The sequence below is a fragment of the Prionailurus viverrinus genome, unplaced genomic scaffold (assembly GCF_022837055.1).
Source record: "Prionailurus viverrinus isolate Anna unplaced genomic scaffold, UM_Priviv_1.0 scaffold_35, whole genome shotgun sequence".
NCBI lineage: Eukaryota > Metazoa > Chordata > Mammalia > Carnivora > Felidae > Prionailurus > Prionailurus viverrinus.
The window spans coordinates 5,729,076-5,748,283 of record NW_025927605.1 but is presented as its reverse complement, the minus strand read 5'-3'; the positions used below and the strand labels follow the sequence as shown (position 1 = coordinate 5,748,283).

The 19,208-nt window shown below is 59.8% G+C and overlaps 1 protein-coding gene across 8 annotated transcripts in view; it reads right to left on the bottom strand.

Annotated features, from left to right (window-relative positions):
- The window catches only part of SRCIN1 (SRC kinase signaling inhibitor 1), a 66,908-nt gene that overhangs the window by 31,594 nt on the left and 16,106 nt on the right, over positions 1-19,208 (bottom strand). For 6 of the 8 annotated variants that reach the window (XM_047846062.1, XM_047846069.1, XM_047846070.1 and 3 more), the window contains 2 exons: positions 9,074-9,375; positions 5,937-6,035 (listed from right to left, as the gene is read on the bottom strand). In XM_047846062.1, coding sequence (XP_047702018.1) covers positions 5,937-6,035; positions 9,074-9,375 — 401 coding nt within the window. The remainder of the gene's footprint in view (positions 1-5,936; positions 6,036-9,073; positions 9,376-19,208) is intronic. The other 2 variants (XM_047846066.1, XM_047846067.1) reach the window with 1 other exon arrangement.

Below are 19,208 nucleotides of genomic sequence, written 5' to 3'. Positions count from 1 at the left end.
GAGTCCGGGGCGGGGGAAGGGGGGGAGGATTGATACGGCACAGGGTAGAAGAGGGTGGCCGGGGGCCAAGGCCAGGGCAGGGAGGCCTGTGTACCGCGATGGACTGGATTTACAGAGCAAAGTGGACAGGTGTCCACCACGGGGAGCCATGGGCAGCAGGGGGCCGTAGAGACTGGGAGTGTGGACAACGTCCTCTGGCTGGATAGATGAGAGAGGAAGGCTCCTTGCACCCCTAGAGTAGGGGAACTCAGGCTCTTCCTCATTCACAACAACCTAGGGTCACCCTGTCTTCCCCAGAGACCAGAAGGCCCTTCCAGATGGCTAAGGACAAGGAAGGAGGCCAGAGGCTGGGCTGGTTCTTGGCAAAGCCGAGGGCACCCTGCTGACCGGTGCCAGCCTCAGCAGGAAGACAGAGGCGGCAGATGGCCCGGCACTGGGGTGCCTGGCACAAGCAGACAAGATTCCCCGGCCTTAGAGCCACTGACAGAGAAGAGGGACACTGAGGGTCCCTGATAGGGGCAGGACATCACAGAGGGGTATCCTGGGCCACCTGAATGCTTTCCTGGCCGAGAGGAGTAGGTCGGAGGCTGAGTCGAGGGGCACTGCTGGGATGGAGTTAGACCTTTAGAGTGGGGGTGAGGCCAGGCTTGGGCTGGGATGAAGGGGTTCACTCACCAGGGCCATCCCTGTCCGAGCTACGATTGCCACCTCTCCCCCCCGGGACTGGCTCCAAGAGACACAAAAGATAGTCACACGCCAGGCAAGGGAAGGGGACAGCAAAGTCTGTGCCCCAGCCAATGCCTAGAACAATCTATGGACACATGCCACCCCTGTGGGTGCCAGGGGCTGCCCACAGGTGCCGAGGGGAGGGGAGGGGAGGCAAGAGGCTGGAGTAATGGGCCCTAGCCACAGCTGCCTGTGGCCTTGGGAAGGGGAGGGGCAGCAGAGGGAGTAGACACACGGGGGGCAGGCAGAGGCAGGCAGAGGGCACGGGAAGGTTTCTGATGGGAGTCATGTCTGCAGCCCTGGCGGTGATGGACGGCTCTGCAGAGAAGGCCGCCGTCCCTCCTCTACCACCATCATTACACAGCATACGTGCAGGCCACCCATGGTGCCCCGAAACACGCAGGCCCCGCGCCGAGCTGAGCACAGACTCTCAGACGCTCTCAGATAAGGACATGGCCACAGATACACCCAGAGTAACGAAAACACGCTCACGAAAGGACACAAGCACTTGGAGAGAAGCCCTCCACGGTCAGAAACAACCCCAGAAGCTCAGAGACATTCATACAGAGAGCAGTCCCACTCATGCACAAGTATGTACCCCTCGCAGGCCCCTCACCTGCATCACACACGCTCCAGCTCCCCGCACAGAAATACAGAGGCGCCGGCACCATTCAAACCCCTGTCAACATCCCCCAGAGTCACAGAGACACCCAAAGATACCATTCACAAGTGTGTGCACGCTCACACACACACACACACACACACACACACACACACACACACCTCAACTGCAGAAACACACAAAACAGCACCCACACAATGCGCACATACAAAGAGAAAGTCTCATCCCTCCTTCCCCCCACTCGCCAGGTCACGGAGCCACTGCCGCCTGCCTATGACATCCCAGACATCGTGCATTAGGTAGATTAACTCCTGATTCAAAACAGGCAGAGGATCCCCCACCCCCACCCAGCCCCCAGTGTCAACACATCAGACTCAGTATGTGCAGATGGCTGGGGCCGCCTTGTGCCTCTGGGACCTGGCTACAGCCACACTAGGTGTGCCCAGACTCCCAAGGCTGGGCACATCCGTGGGGCAGTCAGACCCAGAAGGGAGGGGTCACTACCTGGGGACAGGGAAGAAGACTGGGGAGCATCAGTGCCACAGGAAAGGCCAGGCAAGCCCCACTAGAGGGTAACAATGGAAGAGTTGCTGCATTTGTGCTTGGCAAACTTGGAGTGAGGCTGAGACTTTGGGCTCTGGCCTGTAGGGCACGCTGAGGAGATTCTGCCCCCGCGGCCTCTCTGGAAAGTGGGAAGAAAGATCCTCTTTTATGTTGGCCCCACCAGGAATAAGACACATAGTCTCCTGGCAACTCAGTGTCCTTGGGGGGAAGGGGAGGACAAAAGTGGGGAGAAGTCCCTACGAATGCCATCCATCCTCTGTCTCTCTTTCCAGGGTGTTAAACCCACAGGACAGCCTTGAGTGACCGAGAGCAGAGAGCTCCCCACCCCCATTTGCTAAGGTGGGGTTCTCCCCATCCAACCTCCTCACCCTTTCCCTGGCTGTCTGTTCCTCCTGCTTGCCTAACACAATGCCTTGTATGTCAGTAGGCCCTCAACAAATATTTGACCATGAATGAATGCGAAGAAACTAGGACCAGCCCAGAGGAGGGGAGGGGATGTCTCTGAATACTCTTGTCTGGCACCACTCCCACCATCTCCTGGCACCCAGCACTGCTCAGCCTTCTGAGCCTTTCCCCTGGGAATTTCCCAACACCAGAAACCGCCTGGAAGGAGGGCAGAGGGCAGGAAGGGCCCAAGAGAGGTCTGGCCCTTCACCCCCAGCAAACACCTCCAGTTTCAGGAAGGAGCTCTCTCCATCCCCCATATTCAGAGATGGGGGGGGTCTCCCCTTCCCAGAGGATGGTGAGAAGGTGGAAAAAAGGAAGGTCTGAGTGGGAGAGCCCTTGCCAAGGGTACTCACTTGTAGGAAAGAATCTTATGAGAGCAGGGGACAAAATGAAAGGTGTCCTTAAGGATTCGATTTGGAAGCCAAGCATTCACTGTCTAGGGAAAAGGCTTTCAGAACGACGGGAGGGGGAAGCTTCCCAGTGACCCTGGAAAGCAAGGCTGGGGAGTCCTCAAACTCCCAGGTGGGAAAAGGAAACAGCTTCTTCCCTCTGGGGTGGGGGTGGGGGGCTGAGGAGTTAACCCCCTTCCTTCCCCACCTTAAGAGCCCTTAGTGGGGTTCTTCCCTCCCGCTGCAGCTGATCCCTTTCTCCGGGGCCAAGCCCTGGGAGGGGCGGGGCCGTGCCCCCTGGGAGCCTGAGCCCAGCCAGCTGAGGTCTCTCCGCTCCTCGCTCCGCTCCTCGGGCAGACGTCCCCTGTAGGCTAGGTGAGTTGCGTGACCCCTCCTTGACCTCAAGCCCCGACGACGCATCCTCCAGGAAAGGGAGGACTAGCAAACGGGTCTCACCTCCCGCTCCTTAATCCCCTGGCTCCGCGTGCACCCGCGCACACACCCACCTCTCAACTCCTGTGAACACTAGTCCACGTAAACACCAGCACCCCCAGGGCTACCTAACGTGCCCCCGTGTGGCCAGCCTCCCACCACGACGCACATTCACGACCCTCCCCCCAGGTATGCCCATCGACACCCTCACCTCCTACCCCCCCAATGCAGAGCGTGGGGGTTGGGGGGGGGCGCTGCGGGACCAGCGCCGCGCCGGGGGCAAGGGCGCACCCCAGGAAGGTCATGACTTTCCGAGGTTGGGGGAGGGGGCGCCAGCCGCATTTCGGGGTGGGGGTCCGGCCCACGCGGCAGGCTGCGAACGCGGTGGGGGAGGGGAGGGGGCGTTTCTCGGGGATCGGGAACCGCCACGGCCTGCGCGCCTCCCACCCCCCGACCGCCCCTCAGAACCGCGGAGCTGGCTCCCGTCTCCGTGCCCCGCCGCCCGCGGAACCTCAGGCTGCGGCCCCGGCCCCCGCAGCCGCTCCTCCTTACCTGCGGCCACAGGTGTATGCGCGGGGCCCCCAGCCCCAGGTCCCGCGTCCGGCGGGGGAGGGAGGGCGGCCCCCTACTCCCACCCGCCCGGGCTCTCCCCTCCCCCGGCCACCGCCTCCGCAGCCGCCGCCGCCGCCGCCGGTGCCCTTTGCTGCAATGCGAGAGCCGCCGCCGCGGAGCCGGCCCGGGCCCCGGTCGCCCCGGTAACCGCGACTCCACCTGGCGCGGCGCGGCGCGCCGCCGAGCACATCCTCTCTCCGGCCCCCTCCCCCGGCGCGGCCCCGCCGGCGCAGCCCCGCCGAGGATCGGCGGAGGCTGGTGGCTGCGTCGCCGCGGTCACCCGATACGCCGGCCCGCCGCCCGGGACTCGGGTTGCAGAAGGAGGGAGGGAGGTTAGGCAGCCTAGTGGAAGTGGGGGAGGGGCTGCGGCTTGGAGTCTAGCTTCTGGTCCTCTCCCAGGGTCCTCTTTAGGCTCCCACTCCCAAAGGTCTGGCCTAGGGTTGGGGGGAAGAGTGTCCTGCCTCCCGACCTGTCACCCTCGAGATCATGGCCTCTCCCCATCAGGGTCTCAGCTGTGCACCGCTGCCCTCCTCAGCTCTCCGATGACTCCATTCCCAGCGAAGTCTGGGAGGCCTAGGACGCCTAAGCTTCCTTGATGGCCTCCGATCTTGCTCTGCTGTGTAACTCCGGCCTCTGCTGACACTCTCTGATCCTACACTTCATTTACATAAAGGAGAGCCTCAGACTCAGCCATGGGGAAGTGTGATAAGCACTGAGTAGCAAGTGATGACAAGAGCCTATGAACAGCCGCTTGCCTCTGTAATTACAAAGCCCTGGGGTCAGGGTCTTTTCAAACTCTGATGGAATTTCCTCCATCAGAGCAAATTCCAGATGTGGACAGGCCTAAAGCCCCATGACCAGGGACAACTGAGCTCACCCAGCTCAGCCTCACTCCTCTCCGGCACCCCAACCATATCTAGTTCCAAGACACGTCATCTGGGGAGGCCTCTGTATGCCCCAGGCACATCGTGTCTATCCTCTGCCCCATCACCATCCCTGTCCCAGCCCCGTCTCAGTCTCCATGTGCACCTGGCCACTCAGGACAAGTCTATCCCATTTGCCATCCAGCCTTGGGGGCAGACACATTTGTTGCCCGAAGTTCAGTCAAGATGGGGCCGAGAGCCAAGAAGGGAAGCGGGCCGAATGCCCTGTGGGTGACGCCGAGCGTGCCAATCTGTCACTAGACTTGAGTTACACTCCGCTAAAACGTCCGTGCTCTGGAGCCTTGCCCTTTCTTAGGCTGTCACATCTTTCCTTCTAATTCTCCTTGAAAAAGTCAAGCCTTGCTGCTGGTCCCCAGGGGGAGCAGGACGTGTGAGGAAGTGAAGCCGGTACCCATGCTACCCCTCGGATTCCTTGTTTCTGCATCTTTTCTGCCTCCTACAGCTGAACAGCCTCAAGCCAAGGCCCTCTCAGGGTGGCCCCTTCCCTGCTGCAACTCTGACTCCCTGACCCCTCCTCCCTGTTTGGGCCCTGGATGCCTACTTTTCTTCCCTGGCAGGGCCCAAGCCTGAGCTGGGAGCCCAAGCCCTGCCTCAGTGTGCTCCTGTCTAAGCTGAGATCCATCTTCCCATCTGGGAAACTGAGGCTTGATGAGGAATCAGGGAACAAATTCAGAACAAATAGCTAGATGCCAAAGTCCTCTTAAAAATTGGAAACTAAGCCTTGAGCGTACGGAGAAGGGTGGTAGAGAGACATGGTGAAGAACTTCCTGATGGTAAGGCATCAGGGGAAGGTGTGTTCTGCTCAGAGATGGAAAGGTAGGGTGGGGATATGGGAGTGAGATGGTCTGCTGTGGGCATGGGAACGGAGTACGGGGCCCAGGAGTCTCCTGAAAACCGATGGATGAGGGTAGGGGAGGTACTCCTGTTTAAAGGAGAAAAGAATCCAAAAATTGTTCTCAAAACCTGAATATTCCTCCTCAAAAAACTCCTTCCCCAAAGCCAAACTTTTGGGGAGGCAGCGGTCGGAATCAGATAATCAGGGGAGAGTACAGGGCATGAGTCTCCGGAAACTGGAGGCTCCTACATAAAAGAAAGGGATGCAAAATTAAAGTCCTAGATATCCCCCCTCCAAAAAAAAAGTCTTCCCCAAGCCAAACTCCTCCAGGGGTTTGGGGAGTGTGAGGGAAGTGGGTGACTCACCTGGGCCGGCTGGCCAGCCCCGGAGGGGGCGGAGTCGCCATGGAGGTGGGAGCAGAGGGAGCTGAGGAGGCACACGGGGTCCACGGTCCAGCCGCCAACCTGTGTGTGCGAAGGGGGGGATACCCCATTAGGGGGAGCGGGCAGGAGCCGCTGGGGGACTGTGACGGGCCGGGGAGGGACATTCCTGGGGCAAGGTTTGGCACGGAACTCACACCCCAGAGGGAATTTGCAACACTGGCTGGTCCCTTCCCAAGGCTGGATCTCTAACTAGAACCCCTGGTCTGTTTCTGGATGTTTCTCTCGTGTCCGACTGGGGGCTGCCTCAGCCCAGGAGGGGGTCTCCTCCATCAGATACTCCTGAGGTCCCTTTCTTCAATTTTTGACTGCCTCCCTGGACACTCTACCAAGGAGCTGTTCCTCACCTGTCCTCTCCTCCAGCTCCTCGTTTCCCTCACAGAGACGGGGAACCAGTCCGCAGGGGTCCTCACTCCCACGTGCCTCTGCACCGACAGCACCTCTTTCTTCCCTGCTGTCTCCCAACCCCAGGCCACACCACACCTAAGACTTGAAACCCATTAACCCAGGACCTTTCCCCCAAGGCCTTCTTCCCCCTCGCCATCCCCAAAGTCATTCGCCTTCATTCATTCCACCGACATTCACCCAGCCGGCACTACGCTTAGGCACCCAGCCCTCCGTGGCAAGGGAGACGTCTGAGATCCTACCCACTCACTCTACTCGAGGGAATGAATGAGTGAATGAACAAAGGAATGAATTTGTGAGCAAGTTGCTGTGCTTTGGCTCATTTACTCAGTATTTGCTGAGCGCCCATCTGTGCCACGGAACGTGCCGGACACGTCCGAGGCCCTCAAACGTGCCCATGTCTTCCCTCTCAGGCCTGCTGCCCCTTGAGGCCATCACCCCTGCCATCTTCATCTTTTTATGGCCGAACCTCCCAGACTGCTCTGCGCCACAGCTCTACCACCACCTCCAAGCTCCTCAACCCCTGAAACTGGCCATGACCTCACCACACCACGAGAAACGAGGGGGACCCTCTGGACCCACAGGTCCCAGCCGGTGCCAATGGCTGTTTCTCTCTCTCCCTCCTGACTTCCGAAGCGCTGGTGGTCCTCCTGCTGGGCCTTTCTCCTCCTCCTCCACACTGTCATGGCCCTCTCCCCTCTCAGACTCCATTCTGCCCTGGTGGCCGTGCTTATGCCCCAGGTCCCACTGCCACTCTGCCCAGATCATGCTCACCTGGCTTCCTGAAGCTGTTGTTGGTTCAGTCTTGGGCCGTACCTATGGCGCCCCTAATGGACATCCCTGGGAATGCCCTCCCCGCTCTGCAAACTCACCTCCCCTATTCCTGTCTCCCATCCCCCCAACATTTCCCTCCCACCCACTTATTCCTCCCCAAGGCACCGATAGCTCCCTGCTACCCAGGTTTTCTGCCTTTGGCTCCTCGGGCCAGGCAGCAAGCAAGCCTTGCTCAGCCTTCTCTCCAACCCCCCCATCTCTTCACCCTCCCTAACACCTTCTCTTCCTCCTCTCTTTCTTCCCCTATCCACCATCCAAAAACAACCAAGCCCTCCTAGCCACCACCATCTGGCCCCACTTTTCCAGTCTGCCCCCACACCTCCCACTGCCTCCCTTCTGCACCAGCCAGGTGGGCTTCTGTACCGGTCCCCAAACCAACTCAGGACCATGCTCACCTCCCAATCTTCCCGGCTCCTCAAACGACGTTCTCTTCCTCGATGCCCATTCAGACCCTTTTCATCCTTCTAAACCTAGTTTAGGTCCCTCCTCCTCCAGGATTCCTTTCCTGACCAGGCCTGCCCACCTGGTCTCCTCTCCTCTAAACCCTCTCCCAACTGACTGTGCCCCTCATACTTCCGTGTAAGCATTCTTCCACCCCCTCCAGATCACAAATGCCCCTGCCCCTCCTCCCAAGCCAGAGCACACAGAAGGAACCCACTGAGAGGGGCTTCCTGAGGGTGAGGGCCACATCTCCAAATGCAACTCTCCCCTATTCCAATCAGATCTCTGCTCCCAGGAGGACTCTGAAGCTGGGAAAAGGCAAAAGCAAGACAGAACTGGGGGTGACATCAGGGGCCACATGTGCCAATGTGTCCTCGTTCCCTGCTGTGACAACAGGAATGGGGACACTCTTCCCCTTTCCCAGCCACACCCAGCAGTACCTGGAAAGGAGGACAGAGCAAGACAGGTGTGGGATCAGGGACTGACACCACCAGTCTTTCTGAAATAGTGTGGGTGAAATGTACTCCTCTCCCCCACTTCCCTTCTCCCAGGGGACAATGCCTGGGTCTCAGCAGCCATCAAGGCATCTCGCCAATGTGGGACTGTAGGCAGAAGGCTACCCCCAGGAAAGAACTTTCCTACAGACAAGAAGGTCACAGTTGAATGGAGAGGTGCATCCAGGAACTCAAGGATCCGGGAGAGGTTTACAGGGGAAGCATCCCACCCCATACAGAAGGAGACAGGCCCTGGTCTGGAAGCAGGGACCCTGACGCCTCTGTAAGCCTTACTGATGGCAGGAGAGAAACCAAGGCACAGAGAGAAGCAGCCTCTGGCTAGAAGTCACACAGCGAGTCTCGGGGCGGGGGGGGGGGGGGGGGGGGGGAGGAACAGGGAGGGAGGAGGATAAAAGGCCCCAAGAGTTCTGGGCTCTGTTCTTGCAGGGGCTGGGGGCACATCAGACCCAGCCTACCGAGGTTCCCAAAGGGGGCCATGTCACAGAGGTGCCAACCCCAAGAGCCTCAACTCCAGGCTGGACGGACCCTCAGGCTCAGAACAGTCAGCCCCCAAGACTGTCCCCTCTTCCTCCCCACCACAACGTTGGCCTCCAAGACAGCCTTCCTGTCCTTCTGCCCAATCCAACAGCATCTCTGCCTCTCTGTTCCATCGAGGGCTCCCAACTCCGGGAGGAAAGGGCAGAGGTCTGGAGGCTGAGCCCTCACCCCCTACCTCCCCAGGCTCCAGAAAAGGCCAACCAGGCCAACTCCCTGCCACCCCCTTCCCGCTCTCTCTTCGGATGCCTCTCGGAATAGGGATGAGCCTGGGGGACAGGGAAGCACGGCGTCAGACCCCTCCTCCCCAGCCCACAGCCAGCCCCCACTCACCTGCTCTCGCATCCTGTCCTGCTGACCGCGCAGGGCCAAGGCGTGCTGGGGGTACTTGTTCTTGAGGTGGTCCATGAACGCATCGCGCTTGCGGTCGGCATCGGCCTTCTGGAGCCCACTGAGCGCCTCCAGGCTCTGGGCGGCGATCACCGTGTGCCTCCGTTCCGACGTGTGCACCAGCCCCACGTTGGAGAAGCGCCGGCCCCCGCCGCCCGCGCCGCCCCCGCCCCCCAGGGTCCGGTACTCCCGCGGGTACTCGGCATCGTCCGCAGATAGCATGGGGGGGCTGCTCCGCTCCGGATCTGCGAGAGGGGAGAGGGGGCACGGCGGGGTCACGGGGCGTCCAGCACGGGGCTGCCCGGCCCTCCCCTGGGGCACTGCGGGGAGGGGCAGGCCTAAGGCGGGGCAACAGGCACCGGGCTGCCCACCCCCCACTAGGACGCCTAAGAGGCAGCAGGGGGGAGGGCTCCACGGAAGTTGGGGCGCAAGGGCGGGGTCCAGCTTTGTGCTTTTCTTCGGGTGGGTTTGGAAGGGTGATGGCTACAAGTGAGGGGTTATTTGAGGCCAGGGAGGGGCTGGGAGCCTGGGTCGTGAATCCCTCTCTAGCCACATACCCCCTTCTTCCTAATGCTAGTGTGAACAGGTTGAGGGAAGGGGAGTTTCCTTTTAGATGCTTCCTGAAAGATGTGGAAAGGAGCCTGTACTGTCTTCCTTTCATGAGCGTCCTCTAAGGAGTGGGGCGGGGACCCCCCCCCTTTTCCCCTCCCTCCCCAGAGACAGACAGATGGACAGACAGGGGAGGCTGGGCACAGAGAAAACAGTGAGGGAGAGAGAGAGATGGACTTGGGACAAACTCAAAGGAAAAAGAAAGCAGACAGAACAGCTCAAGCCCTCACCCTGGGACCCTCCCCGCTCCCCACCACCCCTTTCTTCAGTCTCCCCTCCCAACACACACACACACACACACACACACACACACAGTTGGAGACCTTTAAGAGACGCACAGGGGACGAAGGACAGTACAGAAGCAGAAAAAAGGGAAGGCCGGGGGTTGAGGTCCCCACGCGGAATTCTGAATCTTTTCCCCACATGCCCACCAGCCCCGAAGTCCTGGCCTCGCCAGGCCCAGTCCTGCTGTCTCGCGTCCTCCAGCCTCAAAGCTGGGACAGTGGCTCCAAAGTGTCACCCATGCCAGCTGTGGTATCACCCACAACAGGTGCCAGGTGTCCCTCGCAGGGAGACAAACACAGTCTCCCTGGCATACCCCCAGCCCCACAATCCACCAGCCTCAAAGCCGCAGTCCCCAAGCGTAGCCTAGGTCTGGGGGCGTCGGACCCTGCAGCAGACTATGCACCCACACAGGGGATGACTCACGGGGCCAACTGGGGCAAAGAAGAGGAGGCTGGGGATGCTGGGACCCAGCCAGGTTCCATCCAGCTGGAGTGCCCGGTCAGCCCCCTCCCTCCACACATCTACTGGGCATTAGGCCTGCTGCCAGGCCTCCGTCACCTCCTGTGCACCACAGGAGGACAGAAGAAATTCAGCCACATTTCAGGAAAAGCTATCCCTCACCTAACACACACACACCCACACCCACTCTCCTCCCTAGGCTATGGCTGAGGCATGTAGATCTGGGGAACAGAGGACCCAGCACCTCCTACCAAAACTAAGGGAAGAATGGCTTCCACAGACGCAAAGTTCCACGGCTTCCAAAGGCCTGACCCACCCACCGCCGTCATTATGGCCTGCGAGCCTCTCAGCACCCCTTGTGGGGGGTTATCACTGTGGCCACACTTCAGAGATGGGGCTGCCGAGGTCAGAGGAGTCCAGTGATGTGCTCAAAGCCACCGTGAGTGGTGCAGGCCAGATTCGACCCCAACATCTCTTAGGTTTGCCTCATCCCCTCCCATCACACTTTTCTCAACAACTGTCTCTTAATAAGAACAATGACAACAGCACGGGCACTCCTCTGTGTTTACCTGCTGTCTCCTCAGCCTGGCACTGGGTCTGGGGTCCCTCCTCTCTCCCCCACCCCCGGGCGTCTGTCCCTCTCACTGCAGTCACCTCCCTCTGGCATGAGGTCCAGAGACACAAGAGCTGACCTTGGGAGGAACACTGTTTCACAGTTTAACACTCATACCTTTATTTTCATAAGGATTAGGAAAACTCCAAATAGAAGGTCCAGCCACTGATTTCATGGATATGATTCCTTGGGAAGGTAAGGAGATAATGTTTCCTTTTAAGTAAATGGATTTAGGTTCAAAGGGAGCTAATGAACGACATATTGAGTTCACAGCGTGCAGACGGTCCCTGATCTGAAGGAAATTCCCAAAGATGGCCCCTGATTGAGTGAGGCTGGGAACTTTGGGGCCATTTTCATGAAGGCCCAGTCCCTGCCCTTGAGGGGCTGGTGGCAATCCAGGGTACCAGTGAATGTGGCTGAAAAGGAATGACCTGAATAATCACCCAGGAGAAGGAGAGGCCAGGATGGAGGTGCTCCAGCCATGACCCTTAGCTTCTCTCTTCCACTTACCCCCACCACCAGCGGGGATGTGCACTGGGTACCTCCATGGCCGTAGCCCTCTCTCTGCCCACCGGCCTTGCTGCTGGAGCCCCAGCTCTAGAGTCCGGCACAGCCCTGCCTGAGCCAGAGGGACCTCTCTCCTTGTGCCAGCCAGGCTCGCCGTGCCCTCCAAGGGCTCTGGACACACACGGGTGCGGGGGACGGGCCTCCAGTTCTCCTCTCCCCGCTCCTGCCCTTCCGCCCTCTGGGACCCAGAAATGCTCCTAACCCCCATCCCCACCCCCCCATGCCAGCTCCTAGGGAGACATCCTAGCATGTTTGGGTGGAAGCCAACAGAGACCAGCAGGGACTATGGGGAGGTCCAGGGGTCACCCAGGCTCTGCCAGGTCGGCTAGAGGGGCACGGCGGGGCTGGCAAGGAGGGGTCCGGGCTGCTAGAGCGGGCAGCGGAGGGGGAGCAGACGCGGACAGTGGACATGTGCTTGCAGCCCTATTTATGACTGCAGTCCTATAAATCTCACCGCGGGCAGTGCACTGGGGAGGGGGTTGCCGAGCAGCCCTGATGGAGAGTGTAAAGCCAGGTCTGTCCCTGCCTCCTTGAGGTCAGGGTTCACCCGTCCGCTGCCCGGGCATTGGTGGAGGGAGGAGTCAGGGCAGAGGCAGGAGCAGGATTCTGGGGGCTGGCAGAGGGGGGGCGGAACAGGAGAGACAAGCTGCTATCTCTGAGGGGTAGTGGGGAGGAGGGGCTTTGATTTGAGATCCTTGGCTTTATTTAACAAAGACAGAAACTAGCTTGGGGAAAGGAGTGAGGCTCAATGCATATTCCCTCCTTCCTGCAGGGCCTCAGGGGGCTGGGAGGACTGACTTGGGCTTCTCAGTTGCAGGGCCGTCCTGTTGCCCTTAGGAGAAGGTGGCCCGTGGGGCTCAGAGGACTCAGGCCTGAACTTCTCCCTTGGAGTCAGGCCAGGCACTTGAGGTCAGGGCACTGGAAGGAAAAGAACCCCAGGTCAGAGTCACACACCCTGGGTTATGAGTCAGCTCCTTCCCTGAGGAGCCCCGGTCAGCCTTTCTGGTTACTCATTCAGTCCACTAGACTCTTCCCTCTCGGAGCCTGAGGGCACTGATCTGTAAAACATGTTAACCTCTAAACCCTGCCCCTGTCTTGCCTGCCCTGAGCGAGAAGCTGGCAAGACAATGGAAGCGAAACTGTGTCGTTCTGAATTAAAGGTGTTCCTGGCACATTGGCTGTTGGCCCCTAGCAGGACAGCCTTCCCGTTCCCCCTGCGCCTGCTCCAGCCACCAGCGAGTCCCCAGAGTGGCCGTGACCCTCCCCAGACTGAGCAGCCCAGTGAAAAGCCCTGGAGATCGATTCCAATCTAGCAAGCAGCAGGCTCTGGGCACCCTGTCCCTGAGCAGATCGATGCTTCCTGTTTGGTGGCAGGTGGCAGGGGGCAGTGAGGGATCCATATGGGTAGGGGTCTTGAGGGAGTGGCAGAGGGGACAGATGGGGCAGAGAGGCCTTGAGGGGGTATGCAGGGCTGGGTTCTACCGGGGCAGGGGTGTGGGAGTTGCAGGGGAAGGGGAAGGGCAGGAAGGCTGTGGAGGAGGAGCAGAGCTGGGGTACACTGGGGAAGGGATGTTGGGGCTGAAGGCCCCTGAGGGATGGGGGGTTGGGGGAGCCGGAGAGATAAGTTGGGGTCCAAGGGTTTGCCACCTCTCCAAGGACACCCAGGTATACAAGGCCAATCGTAACTTTTGAGTCAGAGATTCAGGCTGCCGAGAAGATACCTGAGACTGGTGAAATCCAGCTCAGAAGGAGGGGAAGGAAAAATAGGGAAAGGGCGTTCTGTCACCCTCAGCTCAGCCTTCCCGTCTGGGCCATGGGGAAGGGACACACGCCTGAGGCTGGGGTGGCGGGGAGGAGGTGGGCGCCCCCAGCGGCCGGCTGAGGATAAAGGCACAGACGCTTGGGAAGACGGCGACATTGTTATTTGCTCCACCAGTTCCAAATTCCACCTTTATTTATGAGCCTGATTTATTTTTATCCTCCTCTGCATTCTTTTCCATGAGATCACTGTAACTCCTGATGAGAACTAAGAGCCCCAAGTTTTAGTGACACCATCTCATAAGCCATCAAGCCCATCCCCACCTGGTGTCTCTACCCCAGATGTCACCATCTACTCTGTCCTCTGGCTGCCACTGGGCAACAGTCACACATGACATCATCTTCAGAGGAAGAGAAGAGGAGAAGAGGAGGGGGGAGGGAGAGGGAAGGACAGCAGAGAAGGGGAGGAAGTCGAGAGTAAAATGAAGCTACAAGCTCCGGAAAAGAGGGGTCTCTCTCTGGGGCCCCTGCAGTGAGGACCCCAAGCTCAAGACCCAGAGTTCAGGTCCCTGTCACCCTCTTTCTGGAGATCAGGAGGCTAGGTGAGGCCCCTCCCTTGGGGACCTGAGAGGCCTCCCAGGTGTGCCCTATCCATTGCCTGGGCAGAGGTGGGGGCTGGGCACCAGCTCAGGGAGCTCACAGGTCCCGGGGTTGGGGGGGGGGGCCGGGGCTAGATCCTGGTGAGGCCCGCAGGCAGGGCAAGAGAAGGGGTGCATGGAGATTGCTGGAAGAATGGAAGGCCTGGCTTAGACCCTAAAGTGCTACACACACACACACACACACACACACACACACACTCTTGAACACCTGCAGCTCTGCAGCTCGAGGTTCCCCCCGTCCCACCGTCTGCAGCCAAAGCAAGAGGAGCCCAAGTCACCCAGGAGGAGCCCCGAGGCGACTGCCACTACCAATTGTGCCTGACAACTCCATCCTGCTGGGTGCCTGCTGCAGTCAGGAAGCACACTGTGCTGGAAGGTCAGAGGCCAGAGGACAAAGGTCAAGTTTGGCAGAGGGTCCAGGAACCTGGATCAGGTCAGGTGATCATCCCCTGTCCCGCCCCACACCCTCCGCTGGGCTCTCTGTCGCTGGGTGGCCCTGGCTCTGTGCTCCTTGTGTGCCCGTGCCCCTCAGTCCCCGCTGTCTGTCTGTGGGTCCTTGGAGCAGAAGCCCATCTGTGTCTGTTTTCTAAAACCATCTTTTCCGCCCCATACCACAGCAACCAAAGTCATTTTCCGGGCAATTGCCTTTCTGTAAACATTCCTGTGTAATATCCCCCCAAATTGCTAATGCCCAGCGCCCTGTTGAGTCTCCCTGTCACTCCAACAGAGGCTCAGAGGTGGGGGCGGGTGGTGGGAGGAAGGGCGGTTGGAGGGGAGGAGGCTGGCCAGGCTGAGGATTAGGGACGGGGCTTCCTGTCCGTTTCCTGGCACAGAGCAGGGGGCCAGAACCCCCCACCCTGGCACCCCCTTGTTTCCCCATCCCCCACCGCCCCAGCACCACCCTCCTGAGCGTCAGGCCACCTCAGGACAGCCTGTCTGGTCTGGCAGGGAAGACAGAGAGGAAGTGGGAGGGGAACCCATGAAAGGGAGGCCTGGGAGGGAAGGGAGCCATCTTGAAAGCATGGGGGTGATGGTTAGACAATAAAGGTGACTTCCTGGTGACTAGGAGCAGGGACACTAGGGAGACAGGGGCAAGGCCAGGCAGGCTGTCTTCACGGGGTCCCCAGAGAAGGGCAGCTCTCCTCGCCCCAAGGTGTCAGGGGGAGGACAGAGAAAGGGGAGGAGGCCAGGTGGAGCCCATCCCCCCTAGGTGGTCCTAGATGGACCACTACTTGAACACTGCGGCAGTGGGGAGAAGGTGGGCAAGGCAAGAAGGTGTCAGAGGCTGGGGGAGGGGGTTCCTGGGGGTTGAGCGATTTCACAACAGTCACCATGTGGACTCCCGTCAGCCCGGGAAGGAGGAGGAAGAAGGGGAATAGGACTGTGGCCCATGCCGGTGCTCGTGGAGCCCTTCCACCCCCACCCCATGCCCAGGGAGCTCTGCTACCCCAGCCCCCAGGGAATCCGGGCAGGGAGACTCAGGAGGAGTGTGGGGCAGGGAGCGCCAGAGCCCCAGAGGGAGCCAGGAGGCAGGGGAGGGTGCAGGGCCCTGCCAGTCACAGCGTCATGCAGGCAGAAAAACACAAACCAATTTACGCAGATTTAAAACCCACCGAAGGCCACTTAGTTGGTAAACGAGTTGGAATCTAATTAAGGGACCTCCTCAGGGCTGGGGGAAGGAGAGCTCACCTGCCTAGGAGGAGCTGTTGGGGGCGGGGAGGGGCGCTGGGTCCCAGCTGCTCCCAGTAGAGCTTGGATTTGAAAGAGAAAGGGCAGTTGGGCTCCCTGAAGGGAGGGAAGGCAATTCCCCACGTCCACGGGCCACAGGCACTGAACCACCCCCCCAGCCCTGGCCAGGTGAGGCCTCCCTCCCCACAGCAGGCTGGGAGTGACCACTCTCTGCTCTTCCTCCAGCCAAATGCCCTTCACAGGAAGGAAACCGAGGCCCAGAGAGTGGCCCTGATCCAGCCACACAGGAGCTGGAGACAGAGCTAGAAGTGGAACCCAGGCATCCTGGCCTCCAGGCACAAGGATTTTTCCATTCCACTATGCCGCTTCCCAGAAAACAATTGCCAAGGGAGCCCCCCTCCAGGCCCCAGGCCCCAGGAGGACACCGTCTAACCATCTCCTTAGGAGGAATCAGCAGCAAGATGGAAAACATACCACAGCAACCTGGGTCTCAAAGCGAGAAGAGCTGTGGGTCATGGCCCAGGCACACCCCCAGGTGCCCAGCCCAGCCCAGTGGGATGCTGACCGCACAGAAATCAGGGTCCCGACATGGCACCCTGACCACACGCCTCAAACAAGACTCCCCCTCCTTGGCCAACAAGCCAGCCGCTCTCCCTCTTTCCTGCACTGCCCCCAGAAGCAGGCAAGGCTAGGACATGACCCAAAATTGCTGAAGTTGGGGGTGAGGAAGCTCTGTGTAAATCTAGCTCTGCCACTGGCTAGTTGTGTGACCTTGAGTAGGTTAGCAGTCTCCCTGAGCCTCAGTCCTCTCATTTTTTTTTTTTTTTTAAAGCTACTAACACCCAGTAGACAGGCATGCAGGTTATGCACTGCACAAAGGACGCGTGTGGGGGACAGTTCCTTCCTGATCTGCCCCATTGCCTGATTTCCTTTCACTCGATTGTCAGTTTTATCAGGCCCCGCACTGTAGGGTTTTGCTTTTTAGCTACTAATGAAGATCTGGCTAATTGACTTCCCGGGAAGGGAGGGGGCGGAGAAGCAAAGGGGAGCATGTCACCCTTGGTCTGAAGCTGTTGCTGGAAAAGCTGGGAACAGCCCTGGCGTGTGCCCACATGGCGCCGCGTTAACAAGCTAACTCCTGCATGGCATCTCCACCATCACGCGCCCGGGGAAGGTGTCCTGTCAGCTCTACATCTCCTTGGAGAGGCAGCAGAGAGGAACACAGGCTGAGAGGAAGGGAAGGAGCGAGCACAAGAGGGAGGGAAGGGAGGGAGGCAGGCACCTGTCCCCCCTCCCCGCCCCGGCTCTGCCTCCACTCCGAAGAGGCTGCCAGAGCTCCTGCTCTCCCAAGGGACACTCGAGCCTCGGGGTGCTGTGGCCAGGGCGGCAAGCGTGGACAAAGGGACCACGCCCCTAAAGCCGCCTCAGACCAAGAGCATGCCCAGAAGGAGACCTCCTGTTCCCCGGGGGAGAGACAGACCCCAGTGTGTGGGAAGTGAGGGACAGAAGCCCCATCCATCACTCCCATCTTCCCCCGGGGAAGTGCTCAGCGCTCCCCAGTGCTCAGCGAGGGCCTCGTAAATGCTGGGCAGGAGCCCCAGGCTTGCTAGATCCCTCCGTGTCCTCCTCACAGACACCATCCTTCTTGGGGTCAGCCCCTGTCTAGGAGGCCTTTTCGCTGCCAGCACCGAGACAGCTCCCTCGGCCGCCACCGGAACAGCCAGGGGCCTGGTGCCTCCAGCTCGCTCAGCTTCTGCCATCATACCTGTGCACCGTGGTGCCTGCCCACTGCCCAGTACGTGCTCACCAACCCATACCCAGTCACAAACTGCCTCGCCCGCACCCTCCACAGGCATCTACACACAGAGGGGTCCACCCAGGCCCAGCCAGGCCTGGAGCCACCACCCAGACGCCACCCTGGATCCCCATTCCGCCCTCTCAGGTGCCACGGGGACAAGGCAGCACACTGTGCCCATGCATACACGTCGTGTACATTTAAGACCCCCTCCACGGGGCACCCGGGTGGCTCAGCCGGTTGAGCGACCGACTTTGGCTCAGGTCATGACCTCACGGTTCGTGAGTTCGAGCCCCGCGTCGGGCTCCCTGCTGTCAGCCTGCCGGCGCAGAGCCTGCATCAGATCCTCAGTCTCCCTCTCCCTGCCTCTCTCCCGCTTGCGCTCTCTCGAAAATAAACAAACATTAAAAAAAAAAAAAAAAGACCCTCTCCAAGAGGTTCCAGTGCATCTGGGGGCTCCCTCGAGTGCCGGGTCAATCCAGCTCCAGCTCGGAGTACGAGACAGTGGGGACCCCGTTTGCCTAACCTGAATCCAGCTACAGCTTCACGGGGAAGCTACGTCCTCGGCCCCTCTCCTACTTTGCCAAGTTCAGGGTTTCCTCGCTGAGGTGTTTACATCCCTTCTTGAAATAGAGGGATGGGTCCACTGACCTCAAGGCCGCTCCACCCTGACCGCTGTTTAGCCAACGAGCCAAGGCCAAGGACTGGACACGCTTAGCCTTTATTCTGCCTCTAGAGGTGCTCAGCCTCCTCCGCCAGGGTGAGGGGCCTGTGTGCCTTCGACCGCTTCCACCGGCTGCCAAAGCGTGCAGGACAGGCCGCTGGCCTCCAAGACTCAGCCCTCACCTCGTGGGTTAACTCCTCCACTGCCTTGCAAGCCAAGAGAGAACAAACTGTCAGATCTGCGCCCCTGTCATTCCTCTCCCCGGGCACACCAGGTTAGGACCCAGAAAGACTCTGGAGGGTGGAGGCCGGGAGAAGGCAGGAAACTCAGATTTCCTGCCTGACTTGGGAAGCCTGCTCAGATGCCAGGGGCATCTTTCAGAAGTTGTCCCTGTTGTCTTACCTGAACCCTCCCACCAGAGCCAATCCGGGAGAAGGAAGCAATAAGCAGCCTCCGCTTCCACCTGCAGGACTCGAAGATTCCAACCGTCTCTTCTCAAGTAAACCACCCATCCATCTGGGTGCTGTGGGAGGCACGGACCGGCCTGAGTGACACTGCCCCCCCCACCCCAACAACCCCGCACACCCAGGACAGTCTGCCGGGGCTCTGTGGCCTCTGCTCACTCGGTTCTCAGGGTCCCCTTGTGGGGTTGCTCTCTCTCACTTTACAGGGGAGGAAAAGGAGGTGCAGGATGAGTACCTCGTCCAGGATCAGAACTGACAAGGAGAGGAGACTCATTTCAGCTGGGGGGGGGGGGTTCTCAGCCCAGCCCCAGCCCCCCGTTGTGTCCTGTACACCCTGCGGTTCAGCAAGGGAGATGCTGAGTCGCTGTCCAGCCACTGGGCCAGAGCCTCCTGTATCCCACGCAACTCCCCGAGAGGGGAATACTAGAGCAGCCCTCCTCATGGGTAAAGCACAGAGCCCTCAACCCCATCCTCTTGGGGGAGACCCCCCCCCACACACACACACCCCAGAAGATC